The sequence below is a fragment of the Spodoptera frugiperda genome, chromosome 4, assembly GCF_023101765.2.
Source record: "Spodoptera frugiperda isolate SF20-4 chromosome 4, AGI-APGP_CSIRO_Sfru_2.0, whole genome shotgun sequence".
Lineage (NCBI taxonomy): Eukaryota > Metazoa > Arthropoda > Insecta > Lepidoptera > Noctuidae > Spodoptera > Spodoptera frugiperda.
Window position 1 is genome coordinate 756,543 of NC_064215.1, and position 19,302 is coordinate 775,844.

The window sequence follows — 19,302 nt, forward strand, 5'->3', positions numbered from 1 at the left end:
CATATGTTTCTGAAGTGCGATTTTTAGACGATGGCCACTAATGGAGACAAAATTATGAATTTCTCCATCTTTGGCCACATGGCTGGCCAAAACTAATGTACATAGACACCCGACTTCTTCCCCTTTATTTTATCGTGGCTTGTTTTCCTTGGCTTTACATATCAACAAATACATATTTTTCATTTTCAGAGTTGCAATAAATTGCCTTCACACAAAGGGGAGATCAGTTTACTTTGCAGCTTTTACCAACGTCATATAAATGTTGATCTCTTTATTTGTAAGTTAAATTCAAGTGAAGTAATAATATTTCATATTTTTCAAACTAAATAAAAACCATTGTTTGTAAAATGTCCAATTTAATTAATAAATTTTGATTACTTTTATTGTATTTTTTGATGGCCAGAACTGGCACACGACCGTGGCCACAAATGGCACGAATCTGGCCAAAAATGGCACAAACTCCCTTTTTTTTTCTTTCTTATACAGTTATTTTTCTTTTGGTCGTTCTTTAAAAAAAGGTTTTTGTTAGGCAAGGTTAATACATGTTAAATGACTTTTTACAAGAAATATGTTCGTGATAACAAAAACTATAAGTTAAGAAAGCCTCAAAGTCGACAAAATTCTTAAAGTGGCCACAACCGGGTCACTTACCCTATATATATTATAATTTATAAGAGTAAGAAATGGAGGCACTTACCTACCTAATATGTTGTACATAAATATCAATGTAACACCTTAATATATAAGATATCTTAAACATTGTGCACAAACATATATAAAGCAACGCCAATTGATGTTGTTATGCCATTATACTTAAAGTAGGAGTGTATATAGGTACTTATATATTGAATTATACATATATAGCTATACTATTCTATGTTTATTAGTTCAATAGTGTGTATAATCTAATGTAGATGTTATATTATTGTTGTATAACAGTGCCGCAATTTGCACAAAAACACGGAGTTTCTGTGTTCTATTTAGTTTTTTTTAATATAATAATTATTTTAAGTGTTTCTTTTCGGAAAACAAAATAAGTAAGAAGTAACTACAGTCTGTATAGGTAGATTAAAAACATGATAATAAATATTCAAAATTTCGGAACAAAATCATCATATACATATTAGATTCAAAAGTACAGTGTTAAACGAATTCTTATACGCATGTGGCGTTACTGTAGCAAGCATACCCTAATGATTTAAATTACTTTACAAACTGTGTTATTTAATAAACGATGTAACATAATTTACTATTTAAGACTAAATTAAAATAATACTCCATAATGCACAATTGTTAAATAATGCGTCGAGCGGATTATTTATTCAGGGGCATATAATTTGAGAACTAAATGTCACAGTGGCGCCACCTGATAAACAAATTTTGACATTGACATTATGCTTGTTCAAAAAGAGAAACTACTCTACATAAAAGTAGACTATACATTAATAATCTCCATGGTTTTCCCGCCAGTTGCTAGCAGTGCTTTTATCTATTTACTAAATGTAAATATGTATCTGTAATGCTATATACTAAGTGTTGTTGGAAATTAAAAATAATGATGGTGTACCAAAAATTGTAGACAGCTATTTAATGTCAATTAAATAAAATCTATTATAACCTTCAAATTACTGAGAAATTCACGGTTAAGTGCATAGTGGAGAGAGTAAAATCTTGCTTAAATGTAATCTATCTATGTATCTTAAAAGTGGCTAAGAAAAGTTCTACATAATGCAATGCTATACAAAAATAAATGAGACCGTTTCGTTTGAATTAGAGACGCCAGTACCTATATCAAAATACTTTGTATTTAATTTTATTATAACTTTTGTGGGACATATTAAATTAATTATTATATTATCGGCTTACTCACGTACCTAACTGTTTGACGAGGAACTAGTTTCAAGCCATGCTAGAAGCTCATATCTATTCAAGAGCAGCGTTCTGCGACATACGACGCGGCGATGGTCGCGCTGCTACTGGCGACTCGAGTTTAGCGGTGTGCTGCTCATGAATATGAGCCTCTAGCATGGCTTGAAACTAGTCGTGGCGTGAGTAAGCCGATAACATAATAATAACTTTGTATTTCGTTTATAGACTTATCAAAATATTGTCCGTACTCTCATGTCTTAATATTAGAATTAATAATTTATTTAGTAGTTGAATTTAAAGCACAAATTTATAGGATTAATAAACAATGAAACACAGTGCTATTTTACGGAACGCACAACGACTTTATAACGTCTGCTTTTTTAATTTTTTATCTGGATCTTGAAAAGAAAAGTTTCTTTTTGTCATGTCGCAATAAAATATGGATAATAATATAATGTGTGTTATGTATTTATTAAAATAAATGTTAGTAAACACAGTTAATATTGATTGGTTAAATAACGTATGAAAGTACCTAGGTATTATTAATTTACATATAGTAAGTCCTATTTACATAATATATGAGAAACTTAGGTGCATCCTACTTTATTTAGTTAAATCAAATTGCGTGCCTAAAGAAAAACGTGTAGAAATCATGTATTCTATACTTATATGTACCTATTACTTTTTATTAATTTAAAAAACGTTGCCCTCTTCTAAGATTTTTCGTGTGTCGCGGGTGCGTTTACAAACATAGATACAATTTCACATTTTTTATTTATGCGATAATTTACAAATATATTGTTTAAACATTGTTTGCTCTTAAGTAATTGTATTTATTCCTAACATTTTGAAAAAGGCAGCTATTAAATCAACATTACCTATTCAAAGTTTGTTCAGTAAAACATAATGTTCTTCTACATGAATTTAAATAATATATCGAATCTTATGACTAAATTATTTTATTATCAATTTTAGAAATTTAGCTTTGTAATACTTAAATATTAAACAAAAATAGAAAAAAAATAACACCGTTTTAGATAAAAAGCTAGACGCACTGACATTCTGCCTGTTTTTATTGTTTAAATTATAAATACTAGTGTGTTATTTATAAGCCCTAATAAATAAAAACAATATTATAATAATATGATTATCGATTTAGAAATAAAATATCGATTAATCGATGAATAAATCGGAGCGAGGTGTTGCCATATCGATATCGGTTAGGTTTGTTAGTTCATAGTTTTGTGACGAGAATACAAATTCTTATCACAAATATTGTTGTTTCTGTGTAAGTATATGCCTAATAACGTGTTGATGGTAAAAATAAACGTTCTAAAATATTCTGTGTCTTATTTCGTAGATCCCCTTGTTACAGTAGCAACTAACTAATCATGAGTTAGGGTGCTTTTCCAACAGAGATGTGGTATGCTACGTTGCTGTGAATGCGTTTGGTTAGCTAATATATCCTCACAGTATAGCTACATAGCACATCTCTGGTGGAGAGGCACCCTTAATATCATATCGAAGTTGCTAGAGCTGAAAACAGCAATAAATACTTGAATACATGAACATTTGAAGTGAAGTGAACTCGATCGTGGTCCGTCATGTCATTGGTAGTGAGAATAGTCTCAAGTGCTGAAAACTGATTGAATATTCTAACAGAATAGCATTATCGAGACAAATACATTGTCTATGGTCGAAAGGTGAAGGAATTAGTACAATATGATAAGAATGAAAGGTAATTTATGAGGGGATTTCCCGAAGTATCTGTCGTCAGGCAGGAAATCCGCGCCAGTCACATCCTAAAAACTATGTGTGCATCTCAAAGTCAAAGTTATTTATTTCAAATAGACCAGGAAGGTACTTTTGAACGTCATAGCAAATATAATAATATTAGAAATGTTCGTCTATCGGTTAGATCTCTAGTGCTCGTTCCAAAGTGTAGGTTCCTATGGAGAAGAACGAGCAAGAAACTTCATAGGTTATTCTTTTTCAATCAGATTCACAATACAATTCTTGGTTACCTACATTATGTTTTTTTTTTGTCTTTTCTTGACAAGGAAATACATTCGGTAAATGGTAAACAAAACACACATAATGAAGTGAATAAATTTTATTTCAACTTTGAAACACAATTGAACTATATTAAGTATACATTAAGTAAACTAATTTATTGCTATCTAATCAAAATCAACCCAGTCTTTAATTTTCTTAGTATGGGTAAAAAAATATTAACTTGTATCTACTTTAGACACTATATACATAACTTAGGTACATACGACATCGAGGTATTTAATTTAAGTAAAGGTTTTTATAATGGAAGATATTATTGAAGTCAATGGAGAAATATTCATTGCTTTAAAATGTAAGTTATTGCTATAACTTAAGGATTTTTTGTATTACTTATGTTCTATTCTACAATGTTTGATTAAGTTCCGAATAGATTTTATCGGACACCTAATTATGAATTTTAAGATATTTCGTACATATTTTTTATACTTAACAGGTTAGCATTTGGCCATTGTCTTGCCTGGTGGTAAGCGATGGAGCACGTCTATCTATAAGCAACCTATTCACTCGATACCTACTTGAAGAAGAAGGTACGAATGGCAAGGAATTTCACTCATTAGCGTATCGTACACGGAAACTAAAACGCTTCGTGCGAAAACGTTCGTATTAACCGATAACCTTAATCAGGCATTGTAAAACAGTACTTAGTAAAAAATCAATAATTTGTGAATTCAAGAAATGTTTATTAAATGTAGACATTGTCATTGGTCAAAGATTGTAACAATATTTTTCTTTGGCTATAGTTTTCTGTCACAGTTCAATGTTGTGGAGTATATTGACAGTATCATTTAATTTTATTCATTATAGTGATGGCAGGAAGGACTAATTTCTTTTAATATGTATTTTGGCAACAAAGCTTATGGTTGGCTTGATGGTGAATTTTTTTTTTATCGGAAGACTACATACTTTTTATGGAATAGATGGGCAAATGAGCAGTACCCTTTAGTACGAGTTTGCTTTACGTGTAAAGTAATCGAAACGAGAGCGCGTTCAGCGATCTGATTGGCCGAATTGATTAAACCAACCAATCAGCGTACCGAACGCGCACGGATGGTTAATTGGTTGTTTACTAAAGGAATGGAACCCGCAATATGCTGCGTACATTTAACCGAACAGAAAAGGTAATCCACTAAAATAGTTTTTGAAGAAAAAATGCAACAAAACCTTAATTTGATTACTTAGTTGGTAAATTAAGTAAGTACCAAAATTAACTAGTATTTTCAAAATAATCATGGACAAAATTTATAAGTATGTATGTTATATTTTAAGCAATACTTGATTTAAATTGTAATTTAGATTCAATGTGGCAATTTGCACTCAAGTTTAAAACAGTCTGGTTAAAACGTAATTATATTCATATTCCGAGGAATTAGTAGATACACAAATCACTTACATAGAACATTGCTTATACTTGCAGTTAAATGTGAACTAATTTTAAACTACAAAGTCTTAGCATAACTTGGTCATAATTACCATTTATAAGAATCATACTAAATTCTATCTACGTATTTCAGTTTATATGTACTAGATTTGTTCACTGCTATCTGCGTCTCTTTTCTCTGTCTCCGCTTTCTTCATTTTCTTCGCTTTTATATCAGCCATAGTCTGTTCGATAGACCGCTGATCTTTCTTATTCTCACTAGGAACTTCTCCGTAACTCTTGTTAACATTTGTTTTCTGAGCAGCATCTATAGCAGCCTCTTGACCAATCAAATGTGCGTACTTCTGTTTATAGAATGTACCACTCAATTCCTCTTGACCACGCTTCCGTTTTCTATTCTTCTCTTCTTCTAACTCTAGAGCTGCTTGCTTTTGTTTTTCAAAATGTGCTAGAGCCATTTCAGCTGCTTTGTCTTCACTCCACACTCCGCCCGCCCTACGTACTGTCAGTTCATCTTCAGAAGGGCCATTGTCTTTGAAGTACACTACAGAATACCGGTCTATACCTTCCTGGCCGAAGGAAAAGACTTGCAAACCAGCAATTTCTGATACATCTCTGATAATAGACCTATACATTTGTTCCATAGGCTCAAACTGCAGATGTGGTTTTTTGCCATCTTTTATGAAATTGCTTATTTTCTCTTCAACACGTTTTCTGAATCTGTTTATCATATTTCGTTCCTCTTTCTGTCTGTTTTCCATGGCCTCTTTTTGTTTGCGCATGGCATTTTTCTGGGCTTCGCTGGCTGATGGAGGCTTTTGCATGGAATTGAGGATTGAGTCGAGTAGATCCATGGTTAAATCTGGTTTTCTGATATAAATGAAGTGTATGAAAGTATTTCAGTTATTCGCTTCTGCCAGTTTACAGGGAAGCGGAAGTTGTCTCCGATGGCTTCTGTATTTAATTCCTTTAATGATAGTACATTCAGTGATGTTTCTATTTGGGCGCAGACTTGGCTGCCGAATGTTATTGTATCTTCAGTGAATTCCAGTAGTTGTTTTAATGAGGGTTGAAGTGGAGTGCCCTTCACCAGGGCGGAGTTGGCTTCAAAATCAATATCCCTGCAGCTTTCCCTCAATGTGTTGTTTTTATTGCAGAGTTTCTCAAAAAGCTCTTCTAATGTGCACCTGAAATTTAAAAATAATATTTTATGAAATGCATGCTAATTTTATATTTTGTTTTGACATTCAAAAGTGCCTTCCTGGTTTAATTGGCTTTATCTTTCTTTTTAATTTACTGAACATAAACTAAAGGTTTGGTCTGTTCCCTAGGATGCACAGGAACAAATTAATAAGTTTCTCAAAAAAAGAAAACATTTCAAAACACTTCTGTTATTGACTGTGAGTCAGAAATAGTGACTCACAGTGGCAGAAAATATTATCAGCTATCAATATTTTAAATATTTACAATGTAAAGAGTCTCTTAGTAAGTACAATCATAATTATTGTATAATATTCAAGTAACAATAATATTATATTGGGTAACAAGGAACAGTGCTTCTTTAAATAAAAAAAAAACACATCACTAACTTATGGCCTTCCTGACATCCTGGATTGCTTGTAATTGGTAAGCAAGATTGAACACTATTCCATATACTAATAGAAGTCATTTTTAAATACCACTTAAATCATAAACAAGATGTGGTATTTTTTTTTTAAATTGGCAGTTTTTCTATGGGTATGATCTGGTCTTATTTTAATTTATTATTGTTTTTTTACTCAGGTAATCAATCAACAGTTTCTATGCAAACAAAAAGATTATTTTAGGAAAGATGTTATAAACAAAATGTCCAAATTATGCAATTTATGAAAAACCTTTTCTAATGTCAGGGTTAATCAAATCTTGAATACAATACATGGTTTATTGATTAAACAATAACCTTAACTGCATTAATGTTTAGATAAATATTGTGTCTCAATGAACTTGAATTTATTTAAAATGTAAAGATAAAGAAATACTTACAATTTACTTCTGATTTCTTGTACGTCTTCCGAGATTAGGTTATGTATGGAAGCACTTAGCTTGCTTTGCAATCCCTCAAATTCGTCCAACGGCGTACCCGTCACGATCGCCCTACAACATCAAAATGTCGTTACACGCGCTCGTAAAACACAAACAATAAATTTCCTAGTAATTTCACTCACTCCTTTATGTTCTTGCAACGCTTTATCAGTTTATTTATAGACGCAGCGCAGTTTTGGCAATCTTTCAAACTTGTTTTCACTGCCGTATGAAACTCGTCGAAATATGAAAAGTAGTCAATTAATTGTTTTTGTACTTTCGTTTCCATTATTTGAGAAACTATCCATGTTTTATTTATCACTGTTTGTAAAATGTTCGCATTTACCACTCGGTGCCTCGATAAATAACACAAGAAAAAAGTGAAGGACGATTGAAAAGTGAAGTTAGCTACGAGCTGAAGTAGAAAAATGACAGCCAATTTCGTTTACGAAGTAAGCTATCAAAGACTTTGTGTAGGTATGTAGTTTTTAGAAATAAGCAGTAAGTTCAGAAAATTTACAAATTAATTGAAACTGAAAATTAAAAAAGTGATATATTGTTTAAATTGTTGCTAAGAATCAATATTTTTTTAGTTTATTTTACATTTTTAGCTTACATTATTTTTGTAACTATCTTCATAAATATTTTTAAGATTGTGAGCAAGACATTAATCGTAAAAGTTGGAAAATCGGTAATTTACCGAATTTTTTTTATCAACGTATTGCAAATATTTTTAATAATTTTTACTTTTTCTATAAAATGTTCTCTTTTATTTTCTTAATTCGGTTACGTTCGGTTTTACTCGGATAGTGGTCGATTGCACCTGTCAAAACTTGGAACCAATAGCAAGCCTTCGTATGTGACCTCGAAAAATACCAGTCTTGATTTTGATACGAAGAGAAATGCATGTCTAAATTTATCGCGTTTTAATAAATGAAAACACGTCGTAAATCTCTTAAATTAATAAGTGCCTACTTAAATATTTTTGATGAAGTGTGAAATAAAATGTGTGTAATTGATGTGATGTAATTTGAGCTTAACTCAAGATAATTGTGTTTTGCTTTCGTGAAAATGAATGGCAAACTGCATAGTGAAACCGGCGCTTTCTCATCTGACGACATGCGCGCCGAAATATTGAACCCTTTCGTCCACAAATTGGAGCTAGATAACACATATGACAAAATAAAGGTACGGAAACGATGAAAGCAGGTTCTCAATTGCATAACTCAGTAAAGTGAAAGTATTTTTTTAAATGTAGTAAATGTGTAAAAGCTGTGTACCGAGACATTCTGCGCATGTCTAAATCTAATAATGACTTAGTTATGAAGAAAATGCTGCAAATTAGATATGGAACCAAAACAATAATTACTGCAAAAAAATCACGATTGTTGTAATACAAGATGAAACATAATTGTTGTTAGCAGTCCGACGATAATTTAATGCATTGTGATTATATTGTTACTTAATTTATTCAAAAGTATTCTAACACTGAATGAGGAACAATTAAATTAATGCGGTTGCCAAATATGTACTCTAGAAAATACTTGTCTTCAAGGCCTTGTGCTTGTGTTATTGACAATGAATTGTCAGATACAAATAAATTGGGACCTTCCATTACCTATTATCTGTTGCTTTTTATTTATTTTTTATTGCAATTGAGAATAGATCTGGTTTCTATGATCTAATTTCAATACCAGATTTGAATTCCTGTTCACCTTCGTAATACTTATTACTATGCTAATTCAAAAAAATCGGCACGTACTATAATAATATAAAGATCAAAATGATAACATATTTTTTATCATCACATAGTAATAAACCTAGTAATCTACTAAAATATTAAACAAGGCCACACAAAATACTACTGTAGTTACTAAAATATTAAATACTACTGTACCAAAGGCCACATCACACACACATGCAATTTCCGCATTATTAATAAAGGGTGGTTTTTTGTTAGGACATTAGCCCCATTTACCAAATCGAAAAAAGAAATCACCATAATTTGGGAAGGTCTAAACTGCCTTTGAACTGGCTAAGTACTTTTATAACTAGGTATCGTCATCTTGAAATGAAGTCGACAATCAATTAAATGTAATGAAGAAAGATGATAAACAATCAAATCTTGTATGATCTGAAGTAACTATCAAAATAATGCGGAAATTAAATTATACGTCTATAACAACATTCCTATGAGTATTACATTCAACTAATAGTTAGTTTATAACTTTAATTGTAATTTATAACTGTTTTACAAAGCAATGTTAAGATTTTAATCATTGGTTGTGGTGTACGGAAACCGTTACTCATAATCTTGATGTGAGGGAAAGTCAGTATTTTTCATGATACATTCTGGTACCGTTTTGTGCAGATCGCGAGATAGACATCGCACAATGTAACTACAACAACAGTCACGCAATCGCGATGAAAGAAAGTGACATCATTTTCTTGCAATTTTCGCCGCTGATTGAGCCTACTTATGTAACAGAAGCATCGCATAAACAAACTTTATATGGAAGGAAATATTCTTAAAATATCTCAGTAATTATTTAATAAAAATAAGACAAGAAGTTTAGAGAAAGTGCGTTTGATGATATAATAAATTATGTTGGTTGCGTAACGACAAGCACCTTGTTACGCATCTACTGGTGCAAACCCCGTTGTTTTCATGTTTTGTTCGTCGATTGAATGTTTGTTTATTATAATATTCATGTATACAATTTAATATACTGTCTATCATCCAAGATTATCCAAGATCATATGATCCGATAATCGATTATTTAGCGAGAAATTGTTTACTTTATTTTATTTTAGGATAGCTTTACAATATGTACCAATATAAGTTTCAATATGTAAATGTTTTGTGCTAACCTTAGCACTAAATAGTATTGCTGAATCATTGAAGTGAGATTTATCAAACTCGTGGTACAGATGCATTTGGCATTCGTATCAACAGGCGACGAAAATGAAACACGTGTGTTTATATTATGCGTTGCATCCATTCATAGCACTAGAGGTTAAGTAATATGTAATATCTATACATATTGTACAAAATATCATAGTTATATGTTATCAACGTCACTGTATTTTTTACAAGAATAAATATTCTGTTTTTTGTATAAAATAAACAAAGAAGTAGGTACGTATTTTTAAGTATTAATTTTAACAAAAAAAAAAAAAAACTCGCAATGCAGTAACTTTATGATGTGTAATGTAAACACGTATTTTAAATAAATACTAAATTATACTTTATTGAAATGATAATCCTTATAAATATATAAAACATTGCACCTGCCTACAAAAGATATTGAAACCTCTATATTATTTAAAATGAAGTGTTTGAGTAAAGATCTTCAAATAGAAACGACAATTGTTTTCGGTTTTAACCTCAATACTTGATTAAATTTAAGATCTTTCTGGAGACAATGACACATTAAAAATAACCTTTGATTGTTTAAAAAGCGCATGAGTCATTGATTCAAATAAAAATCACTTTACTGGAAGTTAGTAATTGTACCCAATCACTTATGCGTAACAGTTAATCTAAGGTTCAAATTATTCTGCCGCATGCTAAAGTTTTGTTATCGTTTGTTTCAGACGGCAATATTCACCGTAATATTACTGCCTTTTCGTGTCATCGTTATATGTTACCTAATAGTAACAGCATGGTTTCTCGCGTGTATTGGCCTCTATGGCCTCAGCGAAGAAGATCTCAGGCGAAAGCCTATGACGGGATGGAGAAGGTAAAACATTTTATTGGTCTTTTATTGTTTATTTACAAAGATTTGTTGGCATCCGTAAAATATGTAAATATTTTTCACTTACTTATTTATGTTTTAAGTATAATTTAGTACTGAAATATAAAAAGTTGATAATTAAAAAAAAGTATTGCTACTTTATATTCATTATTCCGTTAAATTCGAAAACAACAATCTGTGTCATTCACGTTATATGAAGTAGGTACCATAGTTTCTGCAGTTAACCACTTGTGTGATGCTCGGCGAAGCGTTCCATAAGTAGGTCAATTCTGTGTTCGGGTATGCAAGAGCACCTTGGTCTCACAGATTCACGAAACGGAACGTAACTGCAGACTAAATAAAAATAACGCAAGGTCATTTTCGGACACTTAGTATTATCAGTTACTTTGTCCTTTTAATTTTTCACGATTTCTATTCAAGTGGTAATAAATCTTCCATGTTAAATGTCTTACAATGCGCAAACTTAGCGCAAGAGTCATCGATAAGCGCTGGTTAAACAAGTATACAGGTATCTGAGCAATTTACTTTCTTTGGTATGTATGCCAGATTGCTGTCTCGATAGATGAATGGAATGCTTCGAAATGATGTCTGCTGTCATACTCATGTCGACCTTGATGACATTTTCATAACATTGTAAATAACACAGACTAGAAACGTATATTAATGAAGAAAAAAATGAGAAATACATAATATTAAATTATTCTAAGACTAAATAGTTTCGTACTATGTATCAATGCATTTATGACGACGACATCACAAATAGGAAACCGGTAATTTCTATAAAACCGGTTTTTGAGGTTCGACCGGTAAAACACCTCTAAAATTAGTTCCGAGTTTGATTTTATTTTGTTCAAATGTGTTAAGTAGGTGGGTTTAATAATTTTCAATTCTTATTTTTTATTTTAGTTGATAAGTTATTATTTATATTATACCCATAAATGTTAGAATACCTACTTATAAAACAAATATCATTTTAGGTACTGTCTGTCGGTAACAAAAGTATTATTTTCTTGCTTGTATAATGTAAGAATGTAAGCAGGTTTATCAGTGATGTAGTTATAGGTAATTTTATATTTATTTTATTAATTATAGTATACACAAGGCATTATGTTTTTTATGTCTTCAAAATTGAAGTTTAAGGTTAGCATCTGGGCAATAGCATGGAGTACCTACCTATTGACGACGTCGCCGTCGATGCAATCAAATGACAGTTTTTTGTAAACATTTCTTTTTCGCCAAGAAAATCTCAGTGGTTAGGGCTCTAAAATATAAGTAATATGTACTTACATATTAAAAGGAAATGAAATGCGACAAAAAATGAAATGTTCAGGAGAGCCGTTTAAACTCGTCCGTCGTCGAAAGAATACTAGGAAAATGTTTTTTTTTTTGCTAGGGTATAAACGCCAAAAATGTCATCGTAGAGCCATGAGAGTAAGCGCATTCGAAAGAGCGGAAAATTTTACGTAGGATAGCATAATAAACTCATTTTTGACCAAAATGTCGCTTATTATTGAAGGAAATAGGGTTATTTCCTTCAATATATATTATATTTTTTTGCATTAAAACCCAGACGATGAAGTTTGCTGCAGTCTATGGTCACTGTAGAGCCAGAGTCGTCGGCGGCCACTGGCTAGAAAGCGCGGGAAAGTGGCCATGGACAATATGATTATTGGTTTTTGCAGTAGTGTCATCTTGACCACTTGACCTCCTTGGTTGATAGGCTTTATTGAGCAAAGAAAATTATAGTGTTAATTTTGGAATCATCAACAAATTGAACATAATTTTATTGTTGTTTCGTAATTCTGCAAATTTTTGCTATCCCAATTTACTTTCGATATTGGCAGTATAGTCGACATCGGCTCTATTTGCCATTAACAAAAATAGAATAGAATTAATGTTGTTGTAATTTTTTGCTGAAAATCAAGGAGGTATCTAGGCGTTTAACCTGTCTAAGTACTTTTTTGCAGACGTTATAATTTATCTTGTATATCAATCACCACCAATCTAATTAGAAATAAATCGAAAGTGTTTAACTGGACATTCAAAACTATTGTTAACATTTATCTGCAAAGACGTATCATACAACTGTCAATCGTCATTAATTACGTTAAAAAGATCAAATAAAAGTACTTACCTATTTATTATCAGTAAATCATGTAATGTAATGTTGAATTTCGACCCTCTCCTTTTGCAACAAAGTCGAATATCAATTGAAGTTTGACCATTTGGAGTAGTTTTATAATATTATGCTGTCTGCTATTCACAATTAAAAGTCATATTCATAGTTTTTGCTTCAAAACTAAGTAGAGTTTCTAATTACTCGCTAAGTATCGCTTTCATCTCGATGCGAGCAATGTAAATACATAATATATCTAAGTACAATCAGCCAAGTTAATTTGTTTGCAAGTAAGAAAATTCAGTACAGAGACAGTAACTATGGTTATAAAAAAAACTAATGATGACGGGGTATGAAAATTAAAAATCTATTTAGTCCGTCAGTTAAGTAATGAAAAGATATTAGACACGTATTTTTTATTTTGTCTTATAATAATACTTAGATAAAACGAATCAAAGTTCAATCAAAGTGGGAACAAATAGGTCATTTTTAGGTATAAAACCTACCTAGAAGTAACGGTCAGGTGATATTTCAGAAGTCAAAGTCAAGTCAAAGTCAAAGCATTTATTTCAATTAATCCTAAATTAGGCACTTTTGAAACGTCAAATCAATATATCTTCAAAAGTATTTGTTTCTGTAACAAAATACAAAATACCTGTCCAATGTTTTAAAATAATCTACAAGACGGACATTAAAATAAAATAAAAGTCATCTACCTTATTGTGTGCTTTTTAGCGAAGACCTACCTTTTGTAACTAATGGCTCAGCTCAGTTTGTCCAACCAGGGCCACTGATGATTTTTCTCCTCAAAAAACATCTTATTGCCTCTGTACTGAATCGATCTTTAGGTGTATTCTTATTTGCATACTAAATAACTTGGCCGACTGTACCTTTGGGAAATTATTGTCTAGTCATTGTGGTAAGCGCTTCGTGATTCAAGTCTGTCAGTTGTGATTACAATGGAACTAGTTCAATGGTATCTATTTATTATGGAGTCCAAATGTAAGTGGCCCTGCATACTTCTGTATTTAAACGTTGGCGAAGATAACTAGATGGGCGAAGGTAGATTAGTGATCTTCAAAAAAAAACACAAAAAGTTAACGGCGTCATTATCCTCAATCAAAAGTTCATTTCTGGCGATTGAAACACAAAATTTGGTAAATAAATTAAGCTGTGACATTACTTTCAACCAATCCAATAAAATGGGGATGATAATAGCTATCACGGTGCTTAATGATGATGAGATATGATGCGAATAATGATTTGTAAATAAAAGTTAAAGTTTTTTGAAGAAACATTCAGATATGCATTTTCTTTGTTTTTGTTTTGTTTATCACAGTTTTTTTATGCGTCAACTTGCATACATTTTCTTACAAAGTAGTTACGAGGATATGCAAACTGACGGTTGAAATCTAAGGTCTGAAACTAAAGGAAAAACTGTTACGCGATTTATTGTTAAGTAATTTTTACTTTTAACTTTATTGTTAATAGGTAATTAGGTTGAATTTTTAAAGAAACAGATGGAAGAAGGTGATCTGTCAACATACAGCTGTGTGATTAATGATAAGAGTTTTTTTACTGATCAGAGGGCTTAGTACGAGTTTGTTTTACGTTCAACGAAATTGAAACGTTACCGCGTTCGGCGCTCTCATTGGCCAGCTCCAATGAACCAACCAATAGCGCTAAATGCGCTTTGATCTCGTTAAACTTAAAACAAATTCATACTAAGCCCTCAGATTACGTTCATGCCTTTTCGTCTCAAATAATGGTCTTATTGTGCCGTTTTCTTTGGGAAATGCAAGATGATGATATAGAGCGTCTGTATCAATAACTTAATATTTTGAATAATAATAATAAATAAATAAATAAATAAAATTTATTTATTTTCCACCATATTAATACAGACATTGGTCTTAAAACTAAGCTTATATAATAATTAATAATATAATAAATTTTGTAACAAGTTACACGACCAGGTTTAAAACAGTTGAAAAGACAAGTGGTGGGATTCAGGAACCCAAACTAGGAAAACCTGTACTATGGGCTCCTGGCCTTTCCCTCGGACGGACGGATATGGACTATTATTTTATAAATTATATAAATTTATATGAAAATAAATTCAATAAACAAAACTAAAACTTCTTCTAAACAAAAAGATTGAAAAAAATATTAATAATAAAATTTAAAAAGTACCAATCTGTATGTGTGTGTGTGTGTGTGTGTGTGTGTGTGTGTGTGTGTGTGTGTGTGTGTGTGTGAATGTGTGATTGACATGCGCTAGCATAAAGTAGTGAGTAGTTGTTCTGTCTGTTCGTAATCTAGTTCTAAAAGCCATTGAGTAACTTTTTTTTACATTCTAATTTGGACAGTTTAACGATTTCAAGTTTTTTGTTTACTTTATTGTATAAATTATTGCTTCTATAGTTGAGGAATTTCTGGGCAAAGGATGTGTGGACTGGAACTGGATTACAAACATCAAAGTATCTTCTTTTGTTTTGTTTGTTTTGGATTGAAGGGAGATCAATAGATGTGTGCTTTTTGAGGATGATGTCAAGTATATAGAGTTGTCTAACTGTAAGGACGTTGCTGTCTTTATACAATGAAGTAGTTGGGTAGAGTCTGGGTTTGGATAGTGCTACTTTTAGAATTAATCGTTGGCCTCTTTCGACTGTAAGGAAGTGAGATTTATGGGAGCCACCCCAAATAGAAATGCCATAACGGAGAATAGATTGACAGAGTGATTTATACACAGTTTTTATTATTTTCCAGCATGTAACATGTCTAAGGTTTTTAAAAATATGAATAAGTTTTCTAGTCTTTTGCGTTAAGTTAAAAATGTGTTTTTTGAAAGTTAAATTTTGATCGATTGTTATGCCTAAGTATTTTATTGTGTCGGTTTTGGATATATTTGGACAAGTGGAACAATTAAAAACAGAGGAATGACAAGAATGAGCGTAAATTTTAAAGTTATTAGGGATGGTTGAGAAATTGTGTATTGAGTAAGTGATGTACTTAGTTTTGGCTGCATTTAATGTTAACTTATTGATAGCGAGCCAGTGAGTAACTATATTAAAGCCATTTTGAGCAGAGCTAAATGTCTCGTCCCAAGTGTCTCCGAAAAAGGTTAGTGTGGTGTCATCTGCATATGATAGTATTTGACAGTTGTTAATATTTAGATTACATAAGTTATTAATATAACAAAGAAACAGAGTTGGGCCTAAAATACTGCCTTGAGGCACACCCATGTTAATGTCATTTTCTGTACTTAACGTATTTCCTATTCGAACTATTTGGGTGCGATCTTCTAAATAATTTTGAAAAAGAGCTAGTTGATTATTCCTAATACCCAGTTTTTCTAATTTATCTACTAAGAGTCGTGGACAGACTGTATCAAAAGCCTTTTGCAAATCTAAAAATATAGTCAAACATTTTTTCTTATTATCCAATTTGTCAACAATGAATTCGCTGAAACTATGTAAACAATCAGTGGTTGAGATACCTTTCCTAAAGCCATATTGGTTTTTGGAAAGGATATTTTTGTCTTCTAAAAATTTTATGAGATTATTATTTATTATCCTTTCAAATATTTTTGACAAGATTGGAAGCATAGCTATAGGTCGGTAATTAGAGGCATCCTCTTTATTCCCACTTTTAAATATAGGCACGATTACAGACTTTTTTAGACATTTTGGAAAGACACCTTCTGCCAGGCATCTATTTAGGATAAAAGTAAGAGGAGGAACTATGATATTTTTTAAATACTTTAACACAAGTGGAGAAATGTTGTCCCAGCCCGAACCACAGTCAGGACGTAAATTAATAATAATCTTCTCAACTTCTTCTTCAGTTGTCTCGAGGAGAACAAGAGAGTTAGAGATAGAGTCGGTATTTGAGACATTGTTTGGAAGTGGACTAAGACCGGAAGGAATTTTTTTGGCTAGTTCAGAACCTATGTTCGAAAAATAATTGTTTACTTCATTTAAGGAGTCTACTGGTGAGGTTTTAATATTTAAGAGTTCTAACGGCTGATTATTAGGTTTTTGTAAGTTGGTTATAGTTTTTATGGCAGTCCAAATCTTTTTATTGTTATTTCCTGCTGATTTAAGTAAATTACTATCATATTGTCTTTTACATTTTTTTAATATATCATTACAAAAATTTCTGTATCTAGTATATGATATTTTTAATATGTTATTGTCGGGATTTTGCTTTAGTTTGTAGTGCATTTTATCTCTAGTTCTAATGCATCTTAAGAGACCAGGCGTTATCCAGGGTTTCAAAGTTACTTTATTTCTGGGGACTTTCCGGCTTGTTGTATTTTTAGTTATAATATGTTGTATGCTATCTACTAAATAGTTCATCGATTCATCTGCAGTGATATTCTTGTTGTATACATGGTTAAAATCTATTTCCTCACAGTCATTCAACAATTGTTCATAATTTATTTTATTTATTATTTTGCACTTGTTAAGTTTATGTTGGTTACCGGAGTACATACAAAAAAGAACAGGCTCATGATCAGTGATAGCGGTCTGTAGGATAAAAGTGTGTGAGTATATTTTTGTTTTAATAATAACATGGTCGAGGCAACTGTTTCCTCTAGTTTGTTCATAATGAGCAGGTATCATACCGAAGAAAGCAAGAATGTCGAGATAATTAGAAGTATTTAGATTAATTTCTTTTATATTTATATTAAGGTCTCCCACGAGAATAATATTTTTAAAATTTGAAATACTTGTGAGTAATTGCTGTAAAGAGCTTAGGAAATTGTCCAATGAAAGAAAACTAGGTGGCCTATAGATTGCAATAATGGCGGTTTCATTATTTATCTTTAAGAGGAGACAGTTTGCTTCCAGTACATCTGGTTCTTCTATTTTGCAATTAATATCACTATTTATGTAAATAACTACACCATCATTTTGATTATAATTGCGTGACGTTGATTGATAAACATACCAATCAAGGTATTTCATTGATACTTTGTTTAGTATAGACTTGAGAATAAGTCAACAGAAATAATCCACTTTTCATCATATCATGTTAAAACCTTGACGACCAACACGAAGTGAACGTAAGCAAACATTGTTTTGAAAATTCAAAATACCGCAATACTTAATGAGACGAATTGCATCACGCATGGATCACATTGCAGTGCAATCATCATGTGTGACGTCTCTACTCTAACTTTTAGTCGAAATATTATAAATGCAAGTATTTAAATTACTCTACCTACTTACATATTTATTTGATCACGTAAGATAGAGTTTGTGAATTCATTTGTTGATAATATTTAATTATGAGTTCTAAAAAAAAAATGTCATATAAATAAATAATTCTAAACTCCAAACAGTCTAACTCTCTTAATAGTCTGTAGTATTAATAATCATTTTGATTAGAAAAATCCATTGGAGCATACTGCTCTATTAAAAAAAAAAACAATCTTAAGATTTGTACTTTATGATAACTATCAATAATCTATATCTAGTCCGAGGTAGGAGATTGAGGACCCTGGAGAACTAGGATTTCCTGTGAACCCGTGGACCCCAGCCAAATCATCATTTCACATAAAAATTTGATACAAAATCATATTTTTATGTGAAATGCTCCTTTGTGTAGAGAGAAAAATAAATAAAATTATTTAAGTTCTTACAATCTGTTAAAAATTAAAGTACTATAGAATATCATCTAAACACATTCTATTTTACTACCTATTTTGCTATTTGTGACTTAAATGTTTTAAATATCACATAAGATTGCAAAACCAAATATGCAAAACCTGACAAAGGTTAAATATCTTTATAGCTAATTAAATAAACACATAAAATCAAATAACCTTCTATAGAGACGTGCGAATTAGTTCTTAGAAATAAAGTTTAATATTATTATATATTAATTTCCTACTTAAATGATAAATGATAAATGATAAATGATATTTATTTTGCAAATAGGTTATAAAATAACACTTTTACACGTCAATCTCTTAAATAACTAGATGAGGCCGGCATTTCCTATCCGACTATAGTCTCTTTTAAAGTTACTTATGTAGG

At 31.3% G+C, this 19,302-nt stretch overlaps 2 protein-coding genes across 4 annotated transcripts in view; one reads left to right on the plus strand and one right to left on the minus strand.

Moving 5' to 3' along the window:
• Positions 1-3,967: 3,967 nt before the first annotated feature.
• Positions 3,968-7,673, minus strand: LOC118272548 (sperm-associated antigen 7 homolog). Its single transcript, XM_035589129.2, has 3 exons — positions 7,525-7,673; positions 7,343-7,453; positions 3,968-6,507 (listed from the first exon to the last, which is right to left on the minus strand). The coding sequence occupies exon 3, from the start codon at positions 6,172-6,174 to the stop codon at positions 5,464-5,466; it is 711 nt and encodes a 236-aa protein (XP_035445022.1). The 5' UTR covers positions 6,175-6,507; positions 7,343-7,453; positions 7,525-7,673; the 3' UTR covers positions 3,968-5,463.
• Positions 7,674-7,697: 24 nt separating this feature from the next.
• LOC118272532 (lysophosphatidylcholine acyltransferase) overlaps positions 7,698-19,302 on the plus strand; it is a 46,290-nt gene continuing 34,685 nt past the window's right edge. Inside the window, exons 1-2 of one of the 3 annotated variants that reach the window (XM_050693564.1) lie at positions 7,698-7,833; positions 10,979-11,124. In XM_050693564.1, coding sequence (XP_050549521.1) covers positions 7,810-7,833; positions 10,979-11,124 — 170 coding nt within the window. In that variant the 5' untranslated portion in view covers positions 7,698-7,809. Of the gene's footprint in view, positions 7,834-8,166; positions 8,570-10,978; positions 11,125-19,302 lie in introns of those variants that run through there. The other 2 variants (XM_050693562.1, XM_050693563.1) reach the window with 2 other exon arrangements.